Source organism: Gavialis gangeticus, unplaced genomic scaffold (assembly GCF_001723915.1).
Source record: "Gavialis gangeticus isolate Ggan-Ray unplaced genomic scaffold, GavGan_comp1, whole genome shotgun sequence".
Classification (NCBI taxonomy): Eukaryota; Metazoa; Chordata; order Crocodylia; family Gavialidae; genus Gavialis; species Gavialis gangeticus.
The window spans coordinates 30,794,107-30,812,158 of NW_017728996.1; the positions used below are offsets into that span (position 1 = coordinate 30,794,107).

General features: G+C 43.1%; 1 protein-coding gene across 1 annotated transcript in view; it reads left to right on the forward strand.

Annotated features, from left to right (window-relative positions):
- UNC13C (unc-13 homolog C) overlaps window positions 1-18,052 on the forward strand; it is a 692,691-nt gene that overhangs the window by 310,233 nt on the left and 364,406 nt on the right. The window contains exons 14-16 of the mRNA XM_019504241.1: window positions 7,338-7,488; window positions 15,814-15,882; window positions 17,033-17,122. Coding sequence (XP_019359786.1) covers window positions 7,338-7,488; window positions 15,814-15,882; window positions 17,033-17,122 — 310 coding nt within the window. The remainder of the gene's footprint in view (window positions 1-7,337; window positions 7,489-15,813; window positions 15,883-17,032; window positions 17,123-18,052) is intronic.

The following is an 18,052-nucleotide window of genomic DNA, read 5'->3' on the forward strand; positions in this document are numbered from 1 at the left end:
GCCATAGCTGTGGGCTGGAGCCAGGGCTGTGCCAGGCTCTTCTCAGTGGGGGCTGGGCTCAGGGTGGGTGGCATTGGTGCTGGAAGCAGGGCTACAGGAGGAGCTTCAGCCACCCCGAATTTTGCCATAGACCCCCAGCACAGCCCCAGCTCAACGCCCCACCTCCAGCAACACACCAGGAAATGCCAGGGCTGCACTGGGTAGACAGTAGCAGCACTGAGAGGGGGGGCTATAGGAGGGCTACAGTGAAACTTGGGGTGGCTGCAGCCCCCCCAATAACCCCACTTCCAGCACCACTGCCACCCACCCTGAGCCCAACCCCCCGCCGAGAAGAGACTGGCACAGCCCCAGCTCCAGCCCATAGCTGCAATCCAGCTGCCCCACCCCATGCAGACCTGGAGGCATATGCCCCCCTGCTACATCCCCTGGACAAGCCACAGCTCCATCCTGCACCCTGCCCCACCTCATCTGGGCAGCACCTGCCCCTACCACACTCCTCCCTCACCACAGAGGCATTGATCTCCCCCCCATGTCCCTTCCCTCCCCCCGCCCTTCCACCACAACAGACTTACCAGCTGCATGAAGCTGTGTCATAAATCAGATTAGTATTGGCCAACATGCCTCCTTAAAAATCAGATATCAATATCAACCCCCAAAATCTCCATCAGTACACCCCTAGTTTTAAGGCAAAGTCACTGTGAAATGACTGTATGTCTTAAGGACCTGTTGATAGGGTGAATAAAAATAAAACAGAAAATGAGATGGACTAGAAGGATTTTTGTGATTTCCCATTAGCTGTCAAGTTTGTATAAAAGATTTTATGGAAGTAATTGTAGGGCAGCAAAAGAATTCTATGTAAAATAATTGGATGTTTCATCTAATTCTCAGAACAAGGTTGTAATGATTATTATCTCTATTTGCACTGATTAATGCCAGTTGCAATTTTAAACATTAATCTTCAAACACATACAATGAGTAAATCAGTAGACTTGTCTATTAACCTTGAAGGTTACCTGAAATTTTTTTTGAAAAACATCCCACTTTGCCTGCAATTTCATACACATCTGTTGGTGGTTGTGCCAGGTTTTTAGAAATATCTATGGCATACCCTGAAATGCTGTAACAACAAATTACTATCTGGGTGATGATTTTTTCATATTTCTAAATAAAGCTGCTGCTGAAATATATTGGCATTGACTGAAAGGTAACTAGTATCTAGTAACATGATGATGAGCCGGGTAGTAAGGAAATGCCAGTTTATAATCCTATCTTTTATCATAGAGTTGCTGTGTTAACTTAGTTTCCTTATATGAGGATAACAGCACCCAATGATATAACTCACATGGATGTTAGTAAATGTTTGCAAAGCATGTTGAACGTGAATAGCAAGAGATGTATGTTATGCACTAATATGCACCACCTGCCTAAGCACACAGCTGTTTGAGATTTGAGCCCTGAATTGGGAATGCACTGGGAAAAACCTGCAAATGAAAATCCTTTTATGCTCTGAGAAAGGGTCACTCACCCCCTTTCCTGCAAGTGTGGAAGGTTACCTAGGAAAGAGGTCCCAGATATGTGGGATGTAAGTGAAGGACTCCCAGCTTTACTTTGACATGAGCTCCCATTACTTGTGTATCCAACACAACTTCTGCCAGATATTCAAGCCCCACCTTCTGGATCTGGGTTGGGAGACAGGGTTTTATTGAACCTAGTAACCATACACACTCCTCTGAATACTCTATGTCCTTAGCTATTAAGAATCACACAACATATTTTAAAATGACAAAGGCTGAATAAAAGGGATTTTTGGTGGGAGGCTTTTGTGCCTACATAAGTAAATTATTTGTTTATTTCTTGCACATTGTAATTTAAAAATAAAATTATTAGATTAGGTAATTAGAAAAGTACAGTATTAAAAGCTTTCCATGCAATTAATTTTAATTACAAGGGTCAGTTGGTTACATCTCTCATGTTTTATTTTAGGGAGGAAAGCTAAAACTGTTTTAAATTAAAATAAGAGTAGGACATTGTTTAGAACATTTATTGACAGCGCATGAGAGAGACGCATTTGGAATCCAGCTTGAGATCAAGGGTATGAGCTCATGCTCATGCTTAAGTGCCCATAGTCTTTCCTAATTAGATAAGGCTGGTGTGGAGAGCCAGGAGGAAGAAACAAATTGGAAAGTTTGTGGCTTAGTTGAAATGATTGCTGGAATTGGGGGGAAGACAGGAATTGGTCCATTCTCCCCTGCCATCCATGACAGCTCACCAAAACTCCCTAAGTGGCCCTCCAGCCCAAATAATTGCCCACCCCTGATCTAGGGTAAATTCCAGCCTTTCCCTGATAAAGTGGTGTTAAATGGCTCAGCTTCAAGAGGGGGACTAGAAAGTGACTGCTATCTGGCCTGATGGTTAGACCACTGCATTGGGAAGAGAGAGAGATAAATTCAACCCTCCTTTGGGATTTTGATATAAGGCCAAACTCCCTCACCTAGAACCTGACTGATTTCCCAAACCATTAGGCCATTGAACTAAAATATGTGAGGGCCCTTCCTCCCCTTGTTTTCTCTGGGCTCCATTTTTGGGGCTTATGCTCCAGTACACACATATACCCAGCCAGAGTGCAACCTACTGTGCATCTGACTTTTCATGTATCCACATGGCACTTGGTTGCAGTGCAGGTTCCTATCTTGCTTTCCCATTTTGTCTATGAATATGTTAGAAAAAAATATAAGTGTAGGCTGAAACACCAACAGCATACCTCATAGAAGACTTCCTCATGGAGGCTTTATACACATTTTCATGTTGACCTTATAGGAATTTATAGAGAATAATGAGAGAGATTTCTAGCCCACAAAGATTTTATAGTCTAAATACCAATACTTGAGGTTTAAGTTTCTGACTAAAAACTGAGTGGTAGTTTTGCCAACTCAGGAGTTCAATAATCATGACCTAGGCCCACAGAAATCATGAGATTGGCCTAATAATAATCAATACTGTATTTTATATAAACCTGCTGCCAGGTTTTTAAGGCATTAGGGTTCATATTTTTAAGATTCTTTAGTGACAACAAAGACTAGAAGCTTGATTAATGAAAAAGAAAACTGAGGTTGTTACATAAACACATCACTCTGGGAGCTGGGACTGCAAGAAAAACAACCAAAAATTGCCACCTGTGTAAAAAATGACAGGCATTTTTGGCAAACCCCTCCCAGAAGGTCTCTTGCTCTGTCTCTTTTACTCCTCTGTCCTACGGCCCTATCCATGACAGCCACTTTCTCCATCCCCTCTCCTTCCCCCAGAAGCACCCTATATTCTCCTTACTATCCCTTATGCCACATGCTCCCTACCTTTTATCCTCCCCATACACTCTGAGTCCTGGTTTCCTTGTCTTCCCAACAAAAGAGCATTTCCTTCTTCACAGATAGAATTTTCCCTCCAGCAGGAAGTGGGAAAGTAGGGAAGCTGGGTGTTATCTCTCTTCCTCCCCATTTCCCCCTCAAAATTGTGTGTGCTGTGGGAGCTAGCATGTTAGGAAGAAGAGAGCACTCCTCTCCTCTCAGCTGCTTCCCTTTCTGAATGAGCACAATACTATTAGCAGAGCTTTTACCTCAGAGGCTCAGTAGCTGTTATGTTGCTTTTGGCTGGGGGACAGCAGGAGGCAGGGGCAACAAGATGTTTGGAGGGAAGGGAGTACTGGTTACCTGCTGTGGCTGCACTACTGCATCCAGAGATAAGCACCTCACCACATGATCCTGAGAGTTGGGAGAGATAGAGGAGGCAAAGGGTTCCCCCTTAAAATTAAAACTCAGCCTGAAAAAAAACAGATATTAAGGCAGAGAAAGTCTGTATATATGTATTCAAGTGATCTGGGAAAATTACTCCAGGTTTGTTCTTCTAGTAGAAAAACTTACTTGGCAACACCTGAGCAGACATTTGAATACTGAGCCCTCGAAGAGCAGAGAGCTAGCAGTGCTGATGCTGCACAATGAGGGGACCCCTACTCAGTATCAGTCTGTTTCCCTGCAGCACAATATAGGGACTGTGAAGGGGGTGTATTCTGCTCCCTGCTTCCCTGAAGCAGTAGAGTTCAGCAAACAACACACTGTCTCTTGGAGTGAGAGTACAGGAGCAGGAGCAAAGCACCCTGGGGTACTGGAGAACTATGCTGTGGCTTCTCACAGAAGAGAATGTGTACAGAAATTCACCTTCCCAGGAGAAATTCACCCAGGAGTGATTTACACCTTATTGTTCTCAAGTTATTTTTCTCCTGGAGCTTCTATTTTTAGTGTGGGAGAAAAATCCTGAAATGTATACACTCATGATTTCTTTTGTCTGTACATGGCTAAAAATGTCACTTAACAGACATGAGGTGACAAACTGTTTTAGAAACTGAAAAAGTTTTTGTCCCAGGGGGACACAAATGGAGGTCCCAGAACACCCTCCCAGGGCAGGACCCAAGGAAGGGGTGAGCCACCGGAAAGAAGAAACAAAAAGACCTATGGAGGGGGCTTACTTACCTTCCATAGGAAAAGCTGCACTGCACTGAGAAGAGCCACCAGCACAGTTAATCAGCCACTTTTATTTGTGGTTGGGAGTGATGCCGGCAGATGGCATCATCAGAAACCGCCACCCGGCGGATTTAATAGCCAGCGGTGGGGAAACAGGGCAGGCAGCAGCTAAGCTGGAGGCTGGAGGTGAGGCTGCTCCCCAGGCCACTCAACAGGAGCATCAGATCCAGAAGGGGCTGGACAAGGACTCTCAGGCAGGATCCAGGCTCCCTTAAAGGTCTACACACCTGGCATATCAGGACAGCTGGACTAAGGACAGTGTCGAGGGATCCTGATGACCGCAGACACTGGATCCATGAGTTGAGTGGACTGAGGCCCAAACCCCTACTTTTCTTTTCTTTTTTTTTGTTTTTGTTTTATATAGTCACCTTGAAAGGCACCCAGAGCCTGAAAGGGGGAAGGCATCCCCAATCCACACAGGGTCAAGAAGAGGAGTGGAGGCAGTTCTGTGGAGTTCGACATCCTGAAGATAAGATCAAGAGTGGACATAGAGAAAGAACCAGTCCCCACCCGGGGCAAAGAGAGGCCCCGAGGGATGGACAAGAGGGGACAAGAGTAGGAGTGAACGTTGAAGAGACGGGCCGATGATCCATCACCTAGTCATCTTGAGGGCTGGCATATGGCTGGGTGTGTGGGGGAGGTGGAGACCCAAGAACGCCCACAAAGGGCAACACTTGGTCCATGGGATAACGCAAGGGACAGTCCCACTACTGAAGGGAAGACCAAGTCATGGCAGACAAGTGTCGGGGCCTCCCTTGGGCGCAAACACAGCCCAGCACCCAAGTCCTGGGGACATGCCTTGTGGTCTGAACTGGGCATGCGCTCTAAGGCTGCCAGACAGTGCCTGTACCAAGCCAGATGGGTGCAGTTGTGCAAAGTTATACAGAAGAAGCTTGGAAGTTTCAAAAAGGAGAAGCGATGTGGATTAGGGCTGTGCAAGGCTTCGGCCCCTCCTTCGATTCAGTGGAGATTTGGCCCAATTTGATGTCCAAATCTCTGAATCCAAATTGAATCTGGAGACCCTTTAATTTCTCCAAATCAAATCCGAACTCTCCAAATCAATTCGGAGAGATTCAGAAAGATTCGGTGATTCGGACATGGACACAGCTTTAAATGTTTTTTCTACATACCTCAAGGTACCAGGTGGCTTGTGAATGCTGTGATGCTGGGGCAGCTGGAGCATCCCACAGAAGCACAGGGGGCTCCCTAGCATGCTCAGAAGCAGACCTAGAAGTGCTTCTGGTCCACTTCTGGTCCACTTCTGGGCCCACCAGGGAGCAAGTTGGGGGGCCCCCCGTGTCTCCCAGCTTAGCAACTGGTGCCTCCTGGGTCTGGGAGGGCACCTGGGGTCCCCCTGTGGCCAATCACATGGGGGGTGCGGGGAGGGGCCTGCACACTCGGCAGCAGACCCGCAGAAGTACTTCCGGTCCACTTCTAGGTTCACCACCAAGCATGTGGGGGGGGGGGGCCCATGCTCCTGTGGGACACTCCATCCACCCCAGCATTGTAGCATTCCTGAGCTGCACCTGGTACCTCGAGGTATGTAGAAAAAATCTTTAAAGCTGTGTCTATGGCCGAATTGCTGAGTCTCTGAATCATCATCGAATCTTCAGATTCACCCAAATCAAATTGGGGACAGTGATCTGAATCAATAAATAAAATCACTGTCCCCGATTCAGGCTGAATCCAAACCCAACTCGAATATGGCCCATTTCGCACACCCCTAATGTGGATAGATGGCAGAAGTTGAATTCAACAACAACATGAGATGTTGTTTTTGTAGAATTCCCATGACTATAATATGGTATTCATTGTTTTGTGACTGTAATTTGCAAGCTGACCCAAAATGGATTATCTTGTGGATACTTTGGTGCAAATGTTTATTATTATGTAGTTACCTGTGAATGTAGGAAACCAGACTTTATATCTTGAGTGGTCCTTCCAGTTTTGCATTCCCACTTAACCGTATACAAACCATATTTCCAGAATGTTTTATATCAACAATAAGTGTTAAATGTGTACTCCAGTTCACTTCAAATCTTGTGTATTAATGCCACTTCATCATTTGTGCTAGTTTAAAAAAAAACCCTCTGAACTTACAACTGATGTTATGCTCTCATTAGCTTATCAGAAGTCATAGGTTCATCTGAGTTATTCACAAAGCAGTACAATTTGCAATCAATGCTGATTCCATGTACTTACACCTGGGTGAAACTTAGATGTTTCATATTTACTTGCCCTATACACTAACAGAATCAATGCTCTTTGGTTTCCTTTGAGAGAAACAAGATGGAAAGATTCCTTGTGCCAGGAATTTCTAGAAATTTGCCTCTGGAGTAATGCAATAGCTGAAAATGTTAGAAATGTTAGTAAAATATTAGAAAGATTGCCACCCAAACACTTCTGCCCAAACTTAAACTGGGTGGTTTAGATTTTTTCTGGTGTTCTTTGTAATAAGTTTTAAATTTGAAACAAACATGTATTTACTAGTATTGTTAAATAGAGCTATAGTCATGCAATTCACATTTTATCTTCATATTTTTTATAACAGAGAACAAATATGTTTCTGGTTGTATTTGTTTTAAAAACACCAGTGTACACTCCATGGTAATAATCTGGCTCGATTCTGATCTTGTCTACATTAGTGTAAATTATCCATGATAGTAAAAGTTAACACTGAATGAATATCTAGCCAAAAAGCATTTGTAGTGTATCTGTGCAGAATCCTGCTAAATGTTAATAGGTGTTAATCTGTTTGCATTTTAGGCACTTTTCATGTTTGTCTTCTAAATACATGTGTCCTGGTGTTCCAGCAGTGATGAGTACCTTGCTGGCAAATATAAATGCTTTTTATGCCCACACTACAGCAACAACTAATGTATCAGCCACAGATCGTTTTGCTGCTTCCAACTTTGGTGTAAGTACCATTATCTTTATCAACAGAGTGATATTTTTCTCTGTTTTCTAATGGATGATATAGTATTGAACCTAAACATTTAAAAAAATTCAAAAGTGCCTAAGTCACATCTGAAGGAAGACTTTGAGGGATTTGAAAATTTTACTCCAATCTTTTCAAAGAGTTAAAACTAAAATACTGAATATCATATTCACATTTTTATATGTAGTATAAATCATGTAGTATTAAATAAAAGCATGCAGAGTAAGAAATGAATGGTATTCCAGTATTTACATCAGGTAGATTTTGGTTTGATTACAGTATATAATTGTATTATATGTACAGGTTGGTTCCTTAATTGGAGTATATTGGTCTATATAACTGACTTCAAGGGACCTGAATGAACCCGGTGAATCTGACCATAAGTATTCTAAAAAGATCCTTTGAGATCAGTAGCACAAGAATAGTTATATTGACCCTTCCTTTCATAGATTTCATAGACATTAGGGCTGGAAGGAACTTCGGAAGATCATTGAGTCCAGCCCCCCCCCGCCCAAAGGGCAGGAAGTCAGCTGGGGTCATAGGATCCCAGCAAGATAAGCATCCAGTTTGCTCTTGAAGGTGTTCAATGTAGGTGCTTGAACCACCTCCAATGGTAGGCTGTTCCAGACCATGGGGGCTCGGACAGCAAAGAAATTCTTCCTTATGTCCAGCCTGAAATGGTCTTATAGTAGTTTATGACCATTTGACCTCGTCATCCCTTGGGGCACTCTGGTGAACAAACGTTCTCACAGATACTGGTGATCACCCCTGATAAATTTATAGCTGGTCATCAGATCACCCCTGAGCCTGCGCTTTTCCAGGCTAAAGAGCCCCATGGCTCTCAGACTGTTGTCGTAAGGTCTGTTTTCCTGACCTCTGATCATGCATGTGGCTCTTCTCTGGACTCTCGCAAGCTTCTCCACATCCTTTTTGAATTGTGGAGCTTTGAAAAGGTGTATTTAAACACTCAATAATAAAGTTTATGTATCTTTTCATATGGAAGTATCAAAATCAGTAGCTGAAAAACAAATTAAGAATTTTTCCCAAGCCAATTATAGAATAATCCTACATATTTAATAATTGAGAATACAGTTTGTCTCCAGCTGTGGGTAAAAAACTTGTAATAAATTTTACATTTACATACATGGGTTTGGTATGGAAAAAGAGAGATCTGCAAATAAGCTTTTCTTCCTGAACACTACTTCTTGCATGTAGCATTCTGATATGACTATCGCAAAACACAATAGATATGTGCATTAGGCCTGTGCGAAGCTTTAGTACCTGATTCAATTCAGCGGAGATTTGGCCCAATTTGGTGGCTGGATCTCCAAATACGAATTGATCAAAGGATCCTTTAATCTCTCTAAATCAAATGAGAACCCTCTGAGTCAATTCAGAGAGATTCAGAAAGATTCGTAGATTTGAGCATAGACACAGCTAAATTTTTTTTCTACATACCTCAATGTACCAAGTGGCTTGTGAATGTTGTGATGCTGGGGTGCATGGAGCATTCCACAGCAGTGCAGGGGACTCCCCAACACACTCAGCAGCAGACCCAGAAGTGGACCAGAAGCACTCTTGGTCTACTTCCAGGTCTGCTGGGGAGCGCACTGGGGGGCCCTCTGGCCTCCCCCAGCTCAGGAACTGGTGCCTCCTGGGTCTGAGGCGGAATCTGGGGTCCCCCTGCAGCCAATCGCCGAGTCAGAGGGGTGCCCCTGCATGCTCCCCAGCGGATCCAGAAGTGAACCGGAAGTACTTCTGGTCCACTTCCGGGTTCACCGCCAAGCATGAAGAGGGGCCTCATGTGGGACACTACATCTGCCCCACCATCGCAGCATTCATGAGCCGTGCCTGGTACCTCGAGGTATGTAGTAAAAACATTTAAAGCTGTGTCTATGGACAAATCACTGATTCTCCAAATCAGCATCGAATCTTCGGATTTGGATTCAACTGAATCAAATTGGGGACAGTGATCCGAACGAATGAATTGAATCACTGTCCCTGATTTGGGCCAAATCCAAATCTGAATCAAATAGGGCCTGTTTTGCTCACCCCTAGTGTGCACATCCTGCTTAGGGGAAGGGACATGAACTTGGATTTTTCTGTTTGATGCTGCTGGAATTACCAAAGGAAAAATTTCTAACAACATTAGACTTCTTGTAAAATGGTTTTAAATAATGTCATTAGCTGTATGAGACAGTGGCATGACTTAACAAATATTATTGTCCGTTGTTGAAAACTCCTTGTTCCATTTACCTGCATTGGGTAGACAGGGCAGGAAGGAAGGATAGTAGCTCTGGTGAGCCTGCTTCCATTCTCCAGTGCCACCCCCACGGCTAGGGACAGACATCCAAAAAGCCTGAGCCTGAATTGGTTCAATCTTTGCAGGTTAGTCTAACCTGCAAAGCTTGAACCAATTTGGAGGTTGACAGACTTTCTCTTTTCATTCCAGAAATGCATGCACATGCCTGAAGTGGCTCAGGCTTGAAGCTGGGGGTGGGGGGGCACTAGGGAAGCCCTCCTTTCCACTCCACAGTGCTGAGCTGAGGGGGAGCCTGGTCAGGCCTCAGCAGGTGTCCCTCCCCACCCCACCCCCCCAGGGGCCCAGCAGGAAGTTGGTAACTTGGTATTTATCACCCCTAACTCAGTGTTTATCAGCCTATTAAGAAAACAAAAGCTTCTCTCATCAGTTCAACCCCTTCTTAAACACTTTTTTCCAAGGAAGAAAAGGAGGGACGTTACCAGCTACCTGTTGATTAGCTCCAAAAAGCTCTAAGCTGATATAGTCCTGTCTGCGTGTGTCCTGTCTGCCTCAGCATGGACTATAGCCAGCATGTGGTATGCTAGCTAATGCTGTGTGTCTGTGTAAGGCAGAGGGGAGGGGGGAATCCCTGCTTCAGCAGAGAGTGGTGAGGGGGAGGCAAGAACAGGAGAAAGCCAGGCAGGCCGTGCTGTACCTGCAGTCTCTGCCAGAGCTCCAGCCAGGGACCAGAGAGGAGGGGCCAGCCCAGCTGTCTGGAGCAGAGAGCATACTGGGGGACTCTGATTTAACATAAACCAGGAATATGTCTTGGAAATACTTTGCATAAGCCTGTTTGACCCAAATCAGTTAAGTCTGATACTACATTCAACCAGGTTTAACTCAAACCAGTTTCAGACATTTTCAAACTGGTTTTATGTGCACTAAACATCTGTTCTGTTACAGGTTTGAACCAATTTCTGATCACTTAAACCAATTTATGTGTAATGTCTTTCCGTAGCCCATGTGGGTAGCCAGACCAGGAACATAAATAAAAATTGGCCCTGAACAGTTAATACAGCCATTCCTTCTCTTTCACCCCACTCTTGCCTCAGTTTGGACTACTATTTATATATTAACTGTTATTAAGAAATGATCCTGTGGTGCATTTGCAAATACAAACATCATTTTCAACATAGTATTAAATAATACTAATACATGTTTTAATAAATTTAATAAATTTGAGGTTAAATCAAATATGAAAAAATAAAATTAATTTTAAAAAATTACAGCTAAATGAATCACTCTTCCGAAGTTTTCTTTTGTTAGTATACCAGGATTAAGCATAATGCAGATATCTCTTTGATTGTGCATGATTTTCAGGGACAACATTGCCAAATAATAAATTTGGGACACTAAAGATTGTTTGGCCTCTTTCTTTAAAAAAAGCCATAAATACAATTTTCAAGCTGTGGAAAACAATGTAATTCACTCTGTGCCTGAAACAATATTTAATTTTTACTTTTATAAAGAAAATTCATTCTGGGCATTTCATCACTGTATCCAGTAAATCAAATTTAGATCCATAAGAATATATAGCATTATTTCATATCATCTCCACAGCAGGCCTTGCATGCTTAAATGACTAAAACTACATGTTAGCTTATATTTAATTCACAGGCCTCTTTATGAGGAAGAACCAATTTCTATAAAACTCACCTTGCATAATGATCTTATAAAAGGATGATTTTCTCATCACTACTGACTGATTCAGCCATTCTGATGCAAATATATCCATGTTTAGCTGTATATTACCACAGTTATACTTTGCAACTCTAAACCAAGGTTGTCAAACATACAACCTGCAGACTGGATCCAGTCTGTGGAGCCATGTGATCTGACCCATGATCACTGGACAGATCCCACATGCCAGCCTCTGTCTTATGTACTGCATGTAGTGCCTGGGCTGGACCAAATGCTGTGTACACTGCATGCACCACAAAGTGCTCATACAGGGAACCACATGCAGCCTCAAGCCCTGGACTCTCTGTGGTGCATGCAGGACGAGATTCAGCCTGTGTGCTGCAGGTAATATGTGCCCAGTGCTGGCCCAGTATGTCATGCGCACAGCAAGCCCTGGAGCCAGGGCATGCTGCATAGGGTACATGGAGCTGGACTAACCAAGCATACTGCATGCAACTCTGGGGGCTGGTATAAGGCATGGGCCTTATACCCTGCCAGGACCTGCTGTGCTTCCTGCAGCACTGGTTCTAGCCCATGTGCCACAGGTAGCATGCATCCTGTGCTGGCCCCTGCATGCTACATGCACAGTGAACCTTGAGTCTGGCATGTTACATATGGGGTGGACCCAGCACTGGGGGCGCTTATCGGGGTTGGTCTGGTCTGATCTAGCACACAAATCAGCCCAGCAATGTTCATCCAGCCCACAGGGCCAGGTGAGTTTGATACCCCTACTTTAAAACATTTTCTGATTCCCCATGGCAACTCAGTTCAAAAACAGCCTTGTTATTGTTTGGGGGATTTTTAATCAGTTTTTGCACAAATAATCTCATCATTAATTCTTGCATTCATTAAGCAGTTGTTGAAAAAATATTTAATTATATTACTATTCATTTTAAAGTATGTCAAGGTTAATGGAGCTAGTCGTAGTAGGAAGTATTTCATGCAACAGTAATTGTATGTAGGAGTGTATCTCTAGTTTGAGACAACATGTCTCATGCTTGGGACTTAATCTCTTAGTTTTAACCGTCAGTTTTCCTGTATACAAAAGACAAATAGTAATGTTTACTTACTATTGCAAAGTGTTTAAGGTCTGTAGATGAAAAATGCTGTATGACTGCATTGCTTCATTACTGTGTTAGAAAATATTGTGATGATTATGTGAGAGTTGTTTATTTGGGTTCTTATTTTAAAGGTCTTTTACAATTTAACATCAAATCATTTGGCAACTTAAATTTTGTTGAAATGAGACTACTCTTTCAGCATTAAGCCCTTATAAGATGTTTAGGTTTGATCCAGCTTTTGAAACGTAAAGCGTTTTCAATGGATTTTCTCTTCAATGTTTCCATTTTCCTCATGATGAGAACATTTTTATCCTCAGATTGGAGAAACAGATTAAGCACTCTCTCTGATGTTAAAGCCAGTTTACCTTTGACGCAAATACTAATCCAATTCATAAGTCAACAGATGGGTAGAAAAAGAGTAGTAAGACATCCCTAAAAGAGATTTGGGGTTTTGTTTTCAAACAATTGAATTATAAGCACAACATAAGATTATTTTTCCCTTCTGATGTGTTTTGGGTTATCATGTGTTAGAGGAGAGCTGCACATAGTTCATGAAAAAGAGCATTCAAAATTCACCTATACCTGGAATAAATTTAGCTGACTGTTTCAGTGAAGATTTATAGTAAGGCAAAAAATATTTCAGTTTTGATGAACCCTCAAGGGAACTGTGCCAGACCAAAGGCTTTAAGTGCAGATTAGTACTCTACGGGTATATTAGAGAGAGAAGGAGGGAGAGAGATTCTGGGAGTTGGGTGGGGGGGGAAGGAGTATGTCCAGAGAGGGAGAAAGTCCATGCATGTACAAGTACGTAAGTTCATTTTATTGTATATTCCAGAGTAGAAAGGATGCCAGCTGATTGCTTATAGCAATCAGATTTTGTTACTTCCAATCTGTTGATCTAGGCTAGGGAGAGAACTTACACATGAACTGGTTCAAGTGACCAGAAACTGATTTAAACCTGTAACAGAACAGTTCAGTGCACATAAACCAGTTTCAAAATGGCCAAAATTGGTTTAAGATAAACCTGGCTGAATGTAGTATCAGACTTAACTGATACTGAAAGCAGTTTATGGAACTTGTCCCAGACCCCTTCCTGGTTCAGGATAAATCAGAGTCCCACAGCATCCCAGCGTGCTTTGCAGGCCTGGCCAGGGCTATGCTGTCTGCTCAAGCAGAGAAGAGTTGTCTCTGCTTCTCTGCTCCCCAGCTGGAGCAATGAAGGCTGGCTGACAAGGGTGGGAAACCTGGCTGGCGCAGCCCAGTCTGCCTGGTAGAAGCAGTGCAACCCCTGCCAAAATTTTCCCCACTGGAGTGGAAGGGTTGAGAGGCATGGGCCAGCAGGCTCAGGAAAAGGGAGGGGGATTAAACCCCCCTGTCTCCCCTCTCCCACCAGCACAGGACCCCAGCTGAGGTCTGCCCAGCTTTCCCCCTTGCTCACTTCTCTAATTTCAGGGGGTGAGGCCAGAGCCCACCTGGGAAGCAGCCTCAGGTGAAGAGCAGGTGGGAAGGAAGGTGGATTAAACCTCCCAGAGTCAAGAAAGACCATGTCCAAGAGGACTGAAAGGCAGCCTCCCTATCAATCATTTGATCAAAGACATGGCAGAAGAGAATAGAGGGTGCCCATTGGGCCAACTTGGCACAGTAAGGGGGCCTTGGGGAGATCACGACCATCCTGCAGGACCCCATCCCATGACACTGCCCACCACACAAGCAGCCAGCATGGGAGCAAGGAACCCTGCTGGGTTCCCTGTGCTGGTGGGAGAGAAGGGAAACAGGAGTTTAATCCACCTCCCTGCTCCTCCTTCACCTGAGGCACTGCCTGCACTGGCTCTGGTCATGCTTCTGCTCTGTGAGTGGCCAGTGGGCCAGGAAGGCAGGCAGACCTTGGCTAGGGACCCTGTGCTAGTGGGAAAGAGGAGAGATAGGGGTTTAAATCCCCCTCCCCACCTTCACCTGAGGTGCTGCCTTGGCTGGTGTCTGGATATGGCCCTCCCCCTTGGAGACAAGCCTGGCAAGGTCTGTTCCCTCTTCCCCCACCAGGCACACCCCAGCTGGAGTCCCTGCAGGCTAGGGTGGGTGTTTAAACCCCTCCCCAATCATACTTAGTTGCTTGCCAGGGCCTGGCCATGCCTTCCAGGTCAGCTTCCCTCCAGCCTTGCAGCTGCTCCCAAAGGGAAGGGAGGGCTTGCTTTATCATCCCCCAGCTTCTAGCCTGAGCCACTGCAGGGATGTGGCTTAATTTCAGGAATCAAAAGTGAATATCTATTCACTTGCAAAATGGCTCAATCTATGCAGGTTAGACTAACCTGCAAAGATTGAATCAATTCAGGCTCAGGCTTTTTGAACGTCTGTATTTAGCCCTAAAGATCAATTGATCTTTTGTATTTGTATAGTTTGAGAGCATAACTGCATATTTTTGTGCAATTGGATAAAGAGTATGTTTCAAAAAAATCATGAACTTGTAGAAAAACTCGCAACCCCAATTCACATTAGTTAGGACTCATACAGCTAAACAAACAGTGTACATTCCACTAAAATTTTATCTTCAGACCTTGATTTTATATTGTCACAAAAATTAAGTACCATATTCAGATATGAAGGAAATGACTAGGGCTTTTTGTGGTTCAATATTTTTTACATTCAGCCCAAACATGTTTGCAAACTATTTTTCCCACAGTTTTAAAAAGGCCAAGCAGTGTTTTGTAAAGAGTATAAATATTAGGGACTAAACAGAAAAAAATTAACAAGCCACTCTTTACTGAAAAGCCATGCACACATCACTAAAAACCTTTGAACTTAAATTTGAGTTTATAGTGTTGTTGCTTCCTAGTTCAGAGCCTCTGATAATGTTTTCCTGTTTCCCTAGGTATTTTTGTTTTAGTTACTTACTTAAAAACGTGTCACTTATTAAGATAAAGGAAAGCTGTGTATGAGAAAACATGGCTGCATGATGTTGAATATATGCCAGATATTTGTGCTACGTTAGATAAATCAGAAGGCATAAATGAAGTGCAGCAAAACATATTTGCAGTTTCTGATACACTTATGGTTATCTCAGACCAATGCATTTACACACATAATTTTAAATCCATGAACTTTCCAAACAGATGCAGAATGGAAAGCAATAAAAAGATTGCAATAGAAGATTATGTGCCTTATAATAGATGTGTGAACTATAGATTTGCAGTTGCACTCATAACTATAGAAAACCCAGAATCCTATTTTATCTCATGCATAATCATTTATGTTTTCTTTGTGCAGAGGGAGAAGTTCATAAAACTGCTGGATCAACTGCACAATTCACTGAGGATTGACTTATCTAAATACAGGGTGTGTATATCAAGTTGCACATATGGGATATGGCTTACATGATTTAATACAAATCTCTCTGCCCTTTATCTGCTGACACTAGTTTTGGAGATTAATTCATGCAGGTCAAAAGCATCAGGTGCTAGATCATCAATCTTTTGAAATTTTAAATTCAAACATCAGGACTTCAATTTTTTGTCTAAGCAGTTTGTTTCCCACTTGAACAAACTGTTCTGTTCCTTCTGGAGAGTAACAGGTAACAAAAGAGGGTCATATAGTAGTATTGCAATTGGTAGGGTATTGTTCTGGACATGGAAGAAGAACATCAAAATACAAAGGATGTGATCCACACTTTATTACCTTTCCTTTGTCATCTTGCAATTAAATGGCAAGAACTCAAACAGTGTATTGTGTCTTCATCACTTGGTTCCCATTTATTTGCTGTCATTCCTTAACCATCCAAATTTGTACTGGCCCGTGCTGGGATAAGAAGTTGGAGAAAGAGGGTAGTCTCCTTACTGCACTATATGTTAGGAATTCCTATCTCATTTCCCAGTTTCTTTAGAGGATACCTTCCACTAAGTCTACTTCCAGACGTGGGCTGGTTCCCAGATAAATCACTAGTACTTGCATAGTACCTGCACTGAATACCTGCCAACAGTTAAATAGTAGGGCTGTGTGAAGCTTCAGTCCCTGATTCAATTCAGCTGAGAGTCGGCCTGATTTGGTGGCTGAATCTACAAATCCAGATCAAATCAGGAGACTCTTTAATCTCTCTGAATTTAATTGGAACCCTTCAAATTGATTCAGAAAGATTTGGGGATTTGGATATAGATACAGCTTTAAATGTTTTTTTCTACATACCTTGAGGTACCAGGCAGGTCATGAATGCTGAGATGCTGGAGCAGATGATTTATTTTAAATTGGTATTGTAATATTCTAAAACATTCATATTAATATCACAGACATTGAAATTTCTCCTCTGGAATTGAGCTTTTGCCTATTTTGCTTCTATTGATATCAAATGGAGTTCTAGTATTGATTTCAATGACAGCAGAGTTGGGTCACAGCTAAGTGTTTTTAATCATCCTACCCACTTATTCTGATTTGCTTGGAATTTAAGAATCATGACTTTAATTTTATATGTATTTCCTTTTTCTCAATTAACAAGGATAATTTTCCTGCCAGCAATTCTGAACGGCTTCTAGACCTGAAATCAACAGTAGACCTGCTAACTAGCATCACTTTTTTTCGAATGAAGGTACCTTTCTTTATGTCTACTACTATCTCCAAATAAACACAATGCGCATTTATTTTCTGTGAAAGACAGGCTGTATTTGCTACTCTTGAACAGGGCTGTGCGAAGCTTTGGGTGCTGATTTGATTCAGAGGAGATTTGATTTGGTAGCCAAATCTCTAAATCCAAATTGAACCTGGGAACCAATAAAAAGGTCTGAATCAATTCAAAGCTCTCTGAATTGATTTGGAAAAGATTTGGAGAGCTTCAATAATTCGGGCAGTCCCCGCCTGCTGCAGCAGGGAGCTGGAGCCAGACTTAGAGCTGGTAAGTAGGGGGTGAGGGAGGGGAGGATGGAGGAGGAGATCATGGGAGGACCCCCGCCAGGCCCCATACCCTGCCTGCTCCCCCAGCCCCCCTGACCCCTGCCCACTCCCCCAGCCTCCCCCATGGCTGCCCCACCCACCTCAGCTCCCAGTGCTTTAAAAAAAAGCCCAACTTAGTGGGTCCTGCCCACCTATGGTGGGTGAGGCAGCCATTGCTTGGGCTGGGAGAGCGGACGGGGGATGGGCCTGTGTGATTCAGAGATTTGGCAGCAGCCAAATCTTTGAATCAGATTTGGCCAAATCAATTTGGGACAGTGATTCAAATCATCAAATCAAATCACCATCCCCCAAATTGGCCAAAGCTGAATCCAAAGCAAATACTAGCTGATTTGCACAGGCCTACTCTAGACCACCATTATCAAGCCTTCATGACTAGGGTATACTCTTGGTGTTTTAGTTTAATGAATCGTGGACAGAGATTTGATATAAGATTTAGAACATCACTGGTTGTAGGTTCTAAAAGTATTTCAGTTGCTTTCATTTTCAATTAACTTTCCAAGCTTTCGGAAGCTTTAACTATGTAAAAATCTACAAAATATTAATGAATGCAAAAGAGAACTCAAGTTGA